A 14,166-nucleotide genomic window follows, 5' to 3' on the forward strand; every position below is an offset into this window, starting at 1 on the left:
AATTGTTATTATTGTAATTTACTCGGCATGAAGGTGGTTATTTCCTTGTTGGACTACTTTTAAACGATGAAAATCACAGTTATTTTAGTAGCTATAAGAGAATCGACAGTATTATGCGGACGTAATTTAGTGTAGTAATATAATAGGTTTCAGCGGAACAAGAAAAATTTAATAATTTATATATTTCATGTCTCAAATGGGCTTTCTGATATTACTTTAAAGCCGCAATTTGCTCGTTGAACGTTTCTCGAGAAAATGATCATTCAATAAAGTGCAATTCCGGTTATTAAATTGAATGTTTTAATAAATAAAAAAAAAAAACTCGTTACTTTACATTTCAGATCTCATACAAACTCTTATTTAATTATAGGCATTATACAGGGTGATTCATTGGGAATGGGACATGGTGAAACCCGACACGAGGGACAACAAACTATGACTGTTGAACCCGACATGTCTCATACCAACGTTACAAGTTGCAGAATTACGGGGTGTTAAAGGTTGAAATTTTATTTAAAAATTCCTTGATGACTTTATGTGTTTTCGTAGCATCGACGCCAAAATTGGTGTAGGCAGCTTTGTAAAATGGCGACTAAGAATTTTGATTTAATTTTTAAGTAGTTTTTAGAGGGCGGTGGTCACAACTCACCGCTTCGGCATATTTGGTCATATGTCCTGTGAGTGCAACTAAAGCCAAATTCCATTCAGTATTGTGAAAGGGCGTCAGTTGTTGCTCAAAAAAGGTATTCCCGCTTAATCCCGATGATCTCCTTCGTTTATGAGATTTTCATCCATGAGCTAGGTCGCGTCGTGCGGTTTCGAACTTTCGAAAATGACGGTGACCGCAAGTGCGCCAACATTTGGACAATGTTTCTCCCCCTCGGTGGATCACTTGTGGAAGTGAACGTCCATGGCCCGCGAGAAGTCCAGATCTATAGGTCAAATGCCATAACTTTATTATATAAAAATAAGTTATTAACTCGGTTTCATTAATTTTCAATTAAATCTTTTGCCGCGTTAAAAAACGAAAAGCCATTAACAAACTGAAAAATAAATATATATTTTTTTAAATAGCTGTTCGAAATGATAACGTCCCGCTTTAATGCACTTTACTGTCCTTTTTCCCAAAAATATTTTTGTTCTAAACTGCTTATCGGCGTTATTCCTAATTTCATCAATCGCTTGTTGATTGTTTTGCCACAATTATGCACAAGTGTAAATTGTCTTTTTAAGTATAGTTACCCTCATGCTTGACCCTATTGAGAAATCCTATGTGTCAAGGTCTGGACTTCTGGCGGGCCATGAAAATTCACTTCCGCGACCGATCCATCGATGTGGAAAAATGCTCTTTAAATGTTGACGCACTTGCCGCCACCATCGTTCTTGAAAGTTTGACATGGTACGACGCCAATTGGCTCATGGACGAAAACCTCATAAACGAAGAAGAATATCGGGATTAAACGTAAATACCTTTTTTGAATAAAAATAAGCGCTCTGTCATTGTATTAAATAAAATTTGACTTAAGTTTTACTCGCAAAAAAACACGATCAAATATACGGAAGCGGTAGGTTGTAATTAGCAGCCTCTCGGGGCTACGTAAAAAACGGATGAAAAGTCTCATTTGGCACCTTACAAAACCTTACTATACTATGAAAATCTAACAAATTATTAAGAATTGTAAATAATTTCAAATCTCAACGTTTAACACCCGGTAATTCTTAAACACCCAACATTGGTGTAACGTATGTTGGGTCCAATCGTTACATTTTGGTACACCCTATCTCCGGTTTTGTCATGTCCCATGAATCACACTGTATGTTTATTGTGTGTGATTCATGGGACATATACAGGGTGTCTTCAGATGGAATTTGTCTACACCACAAATGGAAATTTTGGAAAAATAATTCTTCGTAAAAGTTTTTGCTTCTTCCAAAAGCACCTTTCATCTTGAGAAAAAATGATGTTCATATACGGGGAGCTCGGAAGTTTCAAAACATAGTTTTGACTCAAGAGTGAACTAACCTTATTTGTTATTTTTAAGCAAAATGTTGCTTGAAAAAATTGTTTAGAGTTACTTTAATAGTCAAAATCCAAAATTTTTTTGGATTTTAATGGTGATTATGGGCTGTTCCTCAGTGTTAGATTCAGATTCTGTGCCCCCGTGTCAATAACTAATAGCCACGTCGCATCATCTTCTTTATGGTTTTTTTAGCCTCTTTATGTTTTTCACATCACATTTTCGTAGAAGTTTCTTGAAGTTCTGTCGACTGACTTGCACTTCAGGATACTTTTGGTGGAATGTTTCCACAGCATTAAGATAGAAAATATCACCAGTGCTGTAGCACTTACCCAAATAAATGCGATGCTTTAAAGTGCGCATTTCTGCATCAAAATTAAAGAAGTGTAAGTGCGCCTTATTTTCTGAAACGATGACGGTTATGTTTAGAATACCTGTTGAAACCTGCTTATCAGTTTGCTACAGGTACTTACAGTGGCCGCTTTAATATTCGGATACTATAGTAGTTAAGTATGTGTTGCTTTTAAACTAAGCTGCTGGGGAAATTAATAAATCCCTTGTTTTATAATACGTTAAAGCATACATGCTAGATTTAAAAAAAAAATGTTTTTCCTTAATTTATAGACATTTTTTATTAATTAATATTAAGTGAAACACTGCTTAAATTTAACAGAGAAAAATATTCGGTCACATGTTATGGAGTTCGACCGTCCTATTCTGCCGAATTTTTTCTCTGAATTATAACGTTTGTTAACATACCTTGAAGAGCTACCTTGCAGAATTAGTTTAGCTGTGAAAATGCCACATGAAGGTAAAAGTACGACGTTTGATATTGTCATTCATAATCACGAGGAAGAAAAATCATATAGAAAATTGGTAGATTATTACAATCGAACAAGAGTACCATAGGTGATGTCATAAAATGATGGTATAAGCATTAGGATGGAGTACAATCTATTCCTCAAAAAGGTCGTCCAAAGTTGTTGGACGGTCTTGATAAACGCAATATTACGGTGAATCTGAAATATGATCCCACTATAAAGGCGCTTCAATATTAGCAGCAGAATTATTTCAAAAAACTGGAAAAAAAAAGTTCATGCATCTACAGTGCGTCGAATGATTAATGAAAATGGATGCCATGATAGAATTCCCCGGAAAAAAGCCACATATTAACGACATTAATCCAAAAAAATAGATTATTATCTGCCAATCAATACATTTGTAAAAAAGATATTGGTGAAGCAATGTTAAATGGCTAACGAAAGCATATACAATATGTTTAGTTCAGATGGACATAAACTTATGTGGCGAAAAGTCAATGAAGAGCTTCTTGTTAAAAAGCTCAGATCAACCCTGAAGCACGGCGAAAAGAGTGTTATGGTTTGGGGCTGTATTTCGGCTGCTGCAAATTAGTTGTCATCGATGGAATTATGGCCAAAAATAATTATTTAACCTTTTTAAAAGAAAATTTCATTAAAAGTGCTACTAATATGAATATTCGAAAGAGTTGTAAGTTTTGTCAGGATAATGATCCGAAGTATAATTCGCGTATTGTACGGGAATACTTATCGTATAATTGTCCAAAAGTGTTACATCCTCCTCCATACTCACCGGATCTAAATGCCATACAAAATCTATGGGATTACTTGAATCGTAAGATGAGAATATCACCCATAAAACCCAAAAATGAATTGGAACTACGATTGACTGAAGAATGGTCACATATTCCACAATCATACTTAAATAAAATTATTTCTAATATGCCTAAACCATTGAGGTATGTAATTAAACAAAAGGGCTATCCTACCAAGTATGGAAATTGTAAAACATATTATATTTTTGATTAAAAAAGTAATAATTCGTGAAACATCCCAATATTTTTGCTCTCTTAAATTTAAGCAGTATTTCACTTAAAATTGATTAATAAAAAATGTGTATAAATTAAGGAAAAAAAACATCTTTTAAGAATCTAGCATGTGTCATTAAACTTATTATAAAAGAAGGGCTTTATTAAGTTCCCCAGCAGCTTATTTTAACAAGAACAAATGCTTAACTATTATGGTACTCGAATATTAATGCGGCCCTCTGTACCTGTCTACATAGCAGCAGTATCTTCTTTAGTGGACATCAGAGTTATTTATCAATTTCAAAATAAAAACAATTGAAATTTTGCATTTTGACTACTAAAGTAACTGCAAACGACGTCTTCAAGTAACATTTTGCTTAAAAATAAGAAATACGGTTAATTTTCTCTTAAATCAAAACCATGTTTTGAAAGGCCACGAGCTCCCCGTATAAGAAAATCGTTTTTTCTCATGATGAAAGGTGTTTTTGAAACAAACAAAAACATTTATGAGGAGTGACTTTTTGTCCAAAAATGTAAAATTTGGAACATTTGTGATATAGGCAATCCTATCTGAGGACACCCCGCGTGTATATATATAGAGTTGGTCATTAATGCGTCAAAGTGCGATATCTCAATAAATATGAGTCTGAGAAAAAGATGTTTCGTATCAAAGTTTTTGATTTTTAAAATGTACGTACTTTAAAATCATGTTCAAATGTGCAGGGTCCATCGTAAATTCCTGGTAGTACCAAGTTATGTTTTTTTAAATGGAAACCCCCATTTTTTTGCCATTTTCGGATTGATCGTTAGATTGTAAGGTGAGTTTATCTAAAGGGTCTAATGTGAAAAAATTTCCGTTTCCAAGTTATTCGGGAAAATTTGAAAATTTTGATAGCTGCAAAGTATCGCAAAAATCTGTGCTGTAACCTAACTGCTGCGAATGTCGAAATCGATGTTATGGAAACTATAAACGGACCTAATAAGCTGTGTTTTCAGGTATTTTAATTTAAAAAAAAACAGTGCCATATCTCCGAAATAGCCTACAAAAAGTACATGACTTGAAACCCCTAAAACTTACTTATTTCAAATGGAATGCGCCATTTTTTTCAACGGCATTGTGTTCAACATTCAAAAATATATAATGCTATTGTTATCATTAATTTATCTCTAAATACGGCCTTGTTAAGTTCCCGAAAGTTGCTCCCTTTTAGCTTCTAAATGTTTCAAAAGTCGTACCGGTGACGTCACCATAGACAAAAGTTACGCGATGCCCGGTGATAATCAGTAACCAAACTAAGAAAAATAATTTAATTTTTATACAAATAAAGAATGTACAACAAATTCTCAAATTGTCCTCCATTTCGATCAGAAAACAGTTTTAATCTAGACAGAAAAGACCTATTTACTTCCTGTAACATCCCAATACTTATACTATTTCTAAATGGATTGATTACGCGTTGTTTCATATCTTCTGTAGTAATCAGAGCAGTTCGGTATACAATGTTTTTATTTCAATAATTCTTCCTCGCTTGTCTTTTCAGGCCTTTCATATTTCTAGTAATTCACATCGCTTGTTCTAATAAATCTTTCCTTAAGTCTTTCTAAACTTCGAACCTAGGGATGCCTTCTGTCAGGATATTTTTGAGTATACATCCTCTGAGTTAGTAAACAATTTTGATTAGCAGATCCCATAACAAAGATCATGTCTTTTAATTCCGTTCTTTTGAAATTCATATGTATATATTCAGTTAACTACAACTATTAATGTGAGATAAGAATGAAATGCGCATATGTTAAGCATTTGGATTTTTGACCGTGACCGGGCATCACGTAACATTTGTTTATGGTGACGTCACCGGCGCGACTTTTGAAACATTTAGAAGGCAAAAGGGGACAACTTTCGGGAACTTAAAAAGGCTGTGTTTAGGGACTGAGTAATGATAAAAAAAGCAATAAATTTTTTGATGTTGAACACGATGCCGTTGAGCAAAATTGAGCTTTGCACTTGTAATAAGCAACTTATAGGGGTTTGAAGTCATGTAACTTCGGGTACCCATTTCGGGGGTTATGGAACTTTTTTTAAATTAAAATACCTGAAAACCTAGCTTATTAGGTCCACTTGAAGCCTTCGTAAAGCCGATTCGCACGTTCGCGGCGGTTAGGCTACAGCACCGATTTCTGCGATACCTTGCAGCTGTCGAAATTTTCCAATTTTCCCGAATAGCTCGGAAACAGAAAATATTTGACAAAAAGGCTCTTTAGATAAACTCACCTTAAAATCTAATGATAAATACGAAAATGGCAAAAAGCGGGGATTTCCATTTAAACAAACACAAATTGGTACTACCACACATTTATGATGGACTCTGTATGGTTGAAAATAATTTTTAAATGCGTACACTTTAAAAACCGAAAACTTTGATATGAAACATTTCCTTTTAAAACTTGTATTTACTGAGATATCTCACTTTGACGCACTAACGACCAACCCTATATACATATATATATATATACACATATATATAATTATGTAGATGATTAGTGAACTTTGAAGACCTACTAACACATATGAATAATGCAGGATTAAATCATGTCTCTTATATACCGAATCACTCTAGTCATTGCATTTATTTAGTTCAGTGCATCTATTAAAAATCGTTACAATTAAGCAGAGTGTTTAAGTATTGACAGTAGGGCTTTAACATATTTTAAGTGGAAATATCAAAACTTATATGCGCAGATGATTCCAAATTTAAAGGACTGTTATCTCAGAAATTTCCGAAGTTCGACTCTGATGCATTTCATTTGTAAAAGTCTTTCCAGAGCACTTTTAACCGGGAGTTTTTTGATACCTGTTACAATGTCTGTGTAGTATTATAACTAAATCCAGGTCTGCTAAAGCTGCCAAAGTCTTGCTATAGAAAACCCAAACCCCTTGTACAGTGCGCACAAACATATTTGCAAAAATTGAACGTATTTTGGTCTTATTGCTATATCAACAAAAACTTGATAATCTATCATACAATAAGGCTTTTAGATCAAATTAATACATGTTGGAAAGTTAAAAAACTTATAAACACTTGAAATTATGATGAGTTACACTAATGGCACTGTTAAACCGAATAAATTTGAATTTGTACTTCTTATTCAACGTAGCAGTGTTAGTGTTCTTTGAATTGTCTATACTTTAAAAAATTCTTTGGACTGGATTTTCTTTCTTTAACTCTTTGAGGTCCTGAAAAGTGGTTAATTAAAAATCCTATATGGGCAGAGAAAAATGAAGTTGAAAAACAATTCTCTTTCAATATGTTTATTGTCAGAAATAATGATTTTAAATCATTTTTACAAAAAGTAGTGAAAAAAGCCTTTTTTTTTTTAAAAAATGGTGCAATGTTACGTGTACCAACGACCGGGTTAATCGATATAATATGCCTGAAAACAGGTTTTATGTTTCTCCATGCAGAGTGGTACAGAACATACATATATGTACAGGGCGGGTTAGCGTATACTAGCAGGGCTCAGGCATTCCATATAGCACCTTATTTCAAGTTCAGTAAGTTACATAAACATGTCCGCAAACGCTTCGTTTCTGAGATACAGGGTGTCAAAGTTTTGGATTTTTTTGCATCTCTCACAGACCACCTCCAGTTCTTGAGACAATCCATTCAAATGTTTACTATTTCTTACCTATGATGGTCTACAAGTTTGGACATGTCTAGATGATTGAAAGACCTGCATGGTGATATTTTTTCGGCAGTCAAGCCCCCTTTTACTGTCCATAACTTTTTTGTGGTGCGCCATTGTCTGCTTAATCTCAAAAATGTGGATTTCACGTTCAATTTAAAAACTTTTTTGTCATTTGCAGTTCTATTGTATCTGTAATCGTATTCGAGTAATTTGGAAAAGTCTCTGAAAGAACGTATCATTGACAAACATCTTGTTCATGCGCAGTTTAACAATCCAGAACGCCTTAAGGCATCCATTAAAATCACAGGTGAAATCAGGTAACATCAATTTGCTCTGACAGTTATTGTGACAGATCGTAAATTTAGTTCAAATTTCGATTTCGAAAACACCATTTCAGTTTTCGCATCGTGAATCAGCAAATATCCATTTTGTGTATGTCTTTGTGCATGGCAATGGAGCACTAGCAGCTAGAGAATGCAGAACCCGATATCCGCAGAGGAGGAACCCGCATCCGTCAATATTTGTTCAAGTTCAAAACAAAGTAGGGCATAAATTATCAATCGCAACTGAATTCTCATTCATAATTCACTTAAAATAATTATGAAAACGATTAACAAAAAATTAATTGCTCCTCCGATAGATTATGCTTGAAAACTAAAATTTCAATCATTAATCACAACTGATTTTTAATTTTTCGTAAAGGAAATATTTAAATTTTATTAAACAAAAATACGTGGTCTTTTAAAATTATCCGCATTTCAAAATTTGAGTTTGTACGTTAACTAGATCTAGCTTCGCTGGCTATTGTAATCTATAAGAAAAGGCGCTCCACTGGTGCTGACAATGGCAATGGAGCATTATTTTTCAAAAAAACCTATGAACAAAAAAAAATTAATTTTTGTTATATTTGCTTATAATGGTATTAGCCCTTTTACATACTTGTTTAATTCCGGGAAGGTTATTAAGAGTCTACAAATTGTGATATCTTTCTCCAAAAAATTGTAGGGCTTCGGGCTCTGCACTGGTTCTGCAGCTGGGGTTCCGCTAATGTTTTCATTTAAGCCGAAATTAAGAAAGCTCGACGAAGGACTATGTTCCACTTCAGGTTCCGGCGTGGAAGTCATTTTATTTATTTTGATTGCTACAGTTGCTTTTAATCTGTCCAGTAATTCCTTATGAAGTTCCAAATCTATACAATTCAGCCTCTTGTCTTCAAACTTAGGATGACAGGACGCTGTTATGCCGACTTTTTCAACTTAATCAGTTTTAAACCCAAGATAATTAGCAAATCGATCATTAATTAATGCAATGTAGCCTTTAAGTAAATCTCTACAAAATATCTTTTATTGATCTAATAGTGAAATTAGTTTTCTCCTTAATGCAATAATTGCAGGTAGTACAACACCAAAAGTATGTGGTTTTCTCCTTAGGGAAGAATGTCTAGAGCAGAAGCTCTAGACAATCTTCACTGCAGTGGTTTTGGGCACTGTGCATATTCATCGAGATACATACAATTCACTTTGATTCATAATTAAATTATTCTCCAAATTAAGTTCTTCAGATAGTGGTAAATATTTTCTTCTTTTGACTTTAGTATCTGTTTAATAGCATCATATAAAGAGTTCCAACGCGTAACTTTTGGTTTAGACAAACTACGATCGAAAAGAGAGAATTAGTGATGGGGTTTTTTAAAGAAAGGTAAGTCATTACGGAAGATTGGTGAGATTGTAGGAAAAAGTCCTGCTACCATTCAATGTATTATAGAAAAATATAAAATCTTTGGAAATATTGAGAATAGCCATCGCATTGGAAGACCCTCGAAACTAGATAGTCGAGATGAGCGTTTTATAATAAGAAGCATTAAAAAAAAATCCCTTTGAAAGTTCATCTAATATAGCCGCGGCCTTGCAAGATAGATCTGGAAAGAATGTTACATCAAGAACTATTAGAAATTCCTTGAAAAAAAAAGCAGGATTCACGGCTCACGCAGTTAGAAAAAAGCCTTAGATTAGTAAATTAAATAGGAAGAAAAGACTCCAGTTTGCAAATAAATACGTTAATAAGCCTTTAGACTTCTGCAAAAACGTCATCTTTTCTGATGAAAGCAAATAGAGCGGTTGGGGTTCCAATGGAAGGAAACTAGGGTGGCGGAAACCAGGAACGGCATTAAATGAAGAAAATCTAAAGTCCACTGTCAAACACGGTGGAGGTGGTGTAATGGTATGAGGGCCTACGGCATCAAATGGAGTGGAAAATTTGGTTTTCATCGACGGCATTACGGAAAGTAACGTCTATTCGATTTTAAAAGAAAATGTAACAACTAGCGCCGAAAAATTGCATCTCGAGGGTCGTTATCATTTTCAACACGATGACGATCCGAAACATATAGCAGAGATAGTCCGTCTGTGACAGCCCTACAAAACTCCTCGCGGGTTACATACACCTCCACAATCTCCAGACATTAACCCGATCGAAAATTAATGGGAAGAACTAGACAGATGTATTGGAAAACTTCCAATTACACACAAAGAGGAATTGAAAGCTGCTTTATTACAAGAATGGAACAAAATCAACCCGAATGTGATAGATAATTTAATAGCTCCAAATCCACGACCTTTAGCTGCCACGACAAAAGCAAAGGATAGTACTAATTACTATAGTGTAAATAATTTTTCAAATATGCAATGTTTCTTTTGTTAAATGATAACACAAATACGTGTTAAGTTAGTGTTAAAAAGCTTAGATCATGTATTTTGTACAGACACAAACTAATAGAAATATATTCAGGAAGTCCTTGTATAAACCGTATTATAAAGTAATTTTGTATGATGCATGAATACTTTTTTCCGCGGCTGTACGTAGAATATCATTTCGTGTTTATCGATGGATAAATATTTAGTTTAAATACATTTCTTAATTGGCATGATTTATAGAATGACTGGACGATGCTTTTTAGCAAAAAAAGAAACATCACAATCCCGGGACGGAAATTACAATCCCGGTATTAACACTGTAATTTTTCTGCGAGATCTCGGTATTGGATCCCCTAGACGGTACGTAAGAATCAAAATATCAACATTCAGCAATAACGTATCACTAGGAGAGTTTTACAAAGATTTACAAGGAACCCGTCAACAAGTACACGAAGAGAGTCAGCTCTCCTGGCTCTTTCTCAACCCGAAGTTTGGCGACTTTTGAAGCGAAACCACATGCATTCTTATCAATTTACAACGTGTCTAAGGTTTACATCCTGGGGATGAACAACACAGACTGAATTTTGGTTAATTAGAATATAATAAAACGTTCTTACGCAATGTATTATGAACTGATGAATCTTGCTTCACTCCACGTGGAATGGTGAATTTCAAAAGTCAACACACTTGGGCAGAACAAAATCCGCATGCTATTGGGGCAAGAATATATCAAAACGAATTTGGCATTAAAGTATCAGTAGTAATTTTTGAAAATCGTTTGTATGGGCCCTATTTTTTACCAGTAAGAGTCAACTCGCAAAATTTCTTAGAGTTTCTAGAAACCGGACATCTTAAATACGTAGGAAGATGTTCCTCTAAATTTAAGACGGCAAGCTTGGTTTTAGTTAGATGGCCGTGCAGCTCATTTTAGAAGAAGTTGTGGCGACTTGGTTGGACTTCAATTATTCAGAAAGATGGATTGGACGTGGAGGTCCAGTCGTATGGACCCCGCGTTCCCCAGATCTAACACCATTGAATTTTTTTCATTTGGGGCTTTCTCGAAGAAGAAGTATACGCAACTTCTATTCAAGACGGCGAAGATCTTAGAAAGCGTATAAGGCGGTCTTGCGAAGGCATTAGAGTTCAACACTTAGATTTAGCAAGAAGGTCAATTGAAACGCAATGCCGATTATGTATTCAACAAAATGGATCGCATTATGAACATTTAATTTTGAAAATAAAACAGTTCCGGGTTATTTGTAAAGAGTTAATGCCCTAATTCATAATTGTTACACGCTTTCGTGCGAAAATTTTCGGTAATTTTCATACACTTATTCTATTATTTCCGAAATAAAATGTTCTTTCAAAGACTTTTCCAAATTACTCGAAAACAATTTCGAATACGATAAAACTGCAAGAGACAAAAAAGTTCCCAAATTGAACGTGGAATCCACATTTTTGAGATTAAGCAGTCAGTGGCGTGTCGCAAAAAAGTTCTGAATGGCAAATGGGGACCCAATTGCCGAAAAAATATCACTCTGTGGGGTTTTACATTGTCTAGACACGGCAAAACTTGTGGATCATCATAAGTAACAAATGTTTAAAATTTGAATAGATTGTCTCTAAAACTGTAGCAGCTCTGTGAGAAATACAAAAAAAACAACAAAATTTTCACATCCTATATCTCAGAAACGAAGCGTTTCCCGGCATATGTTTATCTGACTTACGGAAATTATTAAGATACCATATCGAATGCTCGAGTCCTGCTAGTTTAAACTGACTAACCGTGTAGAGCATAGCGAGCTCGTTCTTATTTGCTTTTTTCTGTGCTACACAGAGCACATTTTTGTCTTGTACCATAGACTGGCTGATGCTTAGCTTCAATGAGCCTAGTTGTTGGGCACAAAAAAGGTTTATGCTTCTTTATGAAGGCGGAAGCACCTGGTTTTAAGACTTCTGACACAGTTGCAATAACACATTCGATAACTGCTAATCTAGAATATTTTATTTTTAGTTTTCCCGCATTTAGGTGCTTGCATGATTATATGCACATTTACAATTGGGACATCAAAGAAATGGAAAAAGATTCTGTGCCATCACTTGTGGCTTTTCCTATCAGTTTCATGTGACGATTTGTTCTGTTCGAATTTGTCCACTCCGTTTATGTTTTTATTGTAGTCAAGTGGAAGTTTTACAGGTGAGATGTCTTTTTTGCTGTGGTACTTGGAAAGCAAAGTCACAGATCTCTCATCTTTCCAATTGATAGCTAGAAGACCTTTGTCGCTAGTATGATCGTCAAATTGTCCCCGCATCACTATTTTGTTTAGTACAAAAGCTGGGAGATATTTTCTTGTGCTCTTCATTGTTTTACAGGTAAACATTTCCTTTTTTCAAAGATGTTCCAGTGGTGGTAAATTATTAAAATAGTTGGCCAAAAACAAGCAATGCCAAGTCCTTGCGTACTCTGCTTTTAAGGTCCTTCTTAAGAGTTTCACCCGTCTTCCCAACATAAATATCAAATTTTCCGCAGTATCCGCTTAGGTCTGCCAACGTCCGTACTTTAACCCACGCTTCGTGCGTTTTCCGGCGTATATTGTTTGAATACAGACCTGCTCTTATACTTAATCATTGATTCATCAGTGCTGACATTTTTGGAGAGAAGAAAACAGACGGAAAAGCGTTCGAGCAGATAGATGATCAAGGGTCTTGCTCTATACAGCTTATCGAGGTCAGTATCTTCGCATTGTGGCTGTAACGAGTTGTGGTTTACGTGCAAATTAGTTAATATCCAGCTAAATCTTTTTACTGATGATATTAACGGATTATTCAGTAACTTATTAGAGGCCCAATAATCCCTACAGCTTGGTACCGTTTTTACTCCCGTGAATAAGTTGATGACAAGAAACATTTTCGTTTCCTTTTTATCGATAGGTTTTTGTAAGGTTTACTGATCTGCTGGGCGTATAAATTAGCTTTAAATACTACTATGTATCCAATACAACTTTCTACAATGAAAATTGGAACCAGTAACCTTAGGAATTGATCAGTAAGGTTTTTTGATCAAATCTGAAGAACCTGAAAGACTTGTAAAGTCTTTAGGAATATGAAAACGTACCTTATTTTTGTTCCAACGTGTTGCCTCTGGATGGTTCCAGTCTCCGTTCCAGTAACTTTTGTTTCTCGTCAAGCAATTTAGTTTTTAAAACCTTTAAGAGGTATATGTTCTTCAAAATCGGAGTCCGAGGGCACATCACAATTGGCCACAGATTCATTCATGTCATCATCGAGAACATTTTCATCAATCAAAGATTCACTATCAGAGGGAATTCTTTCGGAGTCGATCATCTCGTCACTGCCGTCGCTCAAGTAGAGATTTTCCATCAGTTCAGCTCTGTGTTTCTAAGCCTAAATAGCAATTTCCCTATGTTATGAAAATAGTTGATACGGAAATATCTTTACTATTTGTGCGGTGATACAAATTATGTACCGTCAATTAAAATTATATTATGCAAAACATCAATCATATTTCATTAAAAGCTGCCCATTAAAGTAATCTTACATAACGAAAACATTATTCTTACCTCGATTATAAAATATTGAACCACTTTGTCGGTAAAATCTATTTTTGACAGCACAGTTGTGGATAAACACCTACACCATGCTCAATCCTGTGTACTTCCCTCACTAAGTAAATTTAGCGCGCGCTCGCCATCTCATAACTAGTAAATACACTATTAGGATTGCACAATAGCGATCGTTTACATATTAAATCTCTATCCGGCAGAAAACGGACATTGAATAATGGTTTATTATTTCTACCCCACCCACAAAAGGTACATATTTTCGTGGTCTATTATCAATACCGCTGCCCCTCAAAGAGTTAATACGTTTTTCCATTGCCGACAACTCTGTACATTTTAGA

At 34.9% G+C, this 14,166-nt stretch overlaps 1 protein-coding gene across 2 annotated transcripts; it reads right to left on the reverse strand.

Moving 5' to 3' along the window:
* Nucleotides 1–396: 396 nt before the first annotated feature.
* LOC136346445 (uncharacterized) lies at nt 397–7,835 on the reverse strand. 2 transcript variants are annotated; one of them, XM_066295601.1, is made up of 3 exons: nt 7,552–7,835; nt 1,243–1,430; nt 397–932 (listed from the first exon to the last, which is right to left on the reverse strand). In XM_066295601.1, exons 1-2 carry the CDS (start codon nt 7,788–7,790, stop codon nt 1,310–1,312), a joined length of 360 nt encoding a protein of 119 aa, XP_066151698.1. In that variant the 5' UTR covers nt 7,791–7,835; the 3' UTR covers nt 397–932; nt 1,243–1,309. The 2 variants fall into 2 exon arrangements, with proteins under 2 accessions (XP_066151698.1, XP_066151699.1); XM_066295602.1 differs by having other exon boundaries at nt 397–592; nt 650–1,430.
* Between the last annotated feature and the right edge of the window lie 6,331 nt (nt 7,836–14,166).

The sequence above is a fragment of the Euwallacea fornicatus genome, chromosome 23 (genome assembly GCF_040115645.1).
Source record: "Euwallacea fornicatus isolate EFF26 chromosome 23, ASM4011564v1, whole genome shotgun sequence".
NCBI classification, from domain to species: Eukaryota; Metazoa; Arthropoda; class Insecta; order Coleoptera; family Curculionidae; genus Euwallacea; species Euwallacea fornicatus.

What these genes read in the sequence shown, in the direction of transcription:
- LOC136346445 (XM_066295601.1), bottom strand. Translation starts at nt 7,790, where the DNA reads ATGATACGTTCTTTCAGAGACTTTTCCAAATTACTCGAATACGATTAC. An exon ending in AAACTTGTAGACCATCATAG is followed by an intron (nt 1,431 to 7,551) that starts GTAAGAAATAGT and finishes TTCGTTTATGAG; the next exon opens with GTTTTCGTCCATGAGCCAAT.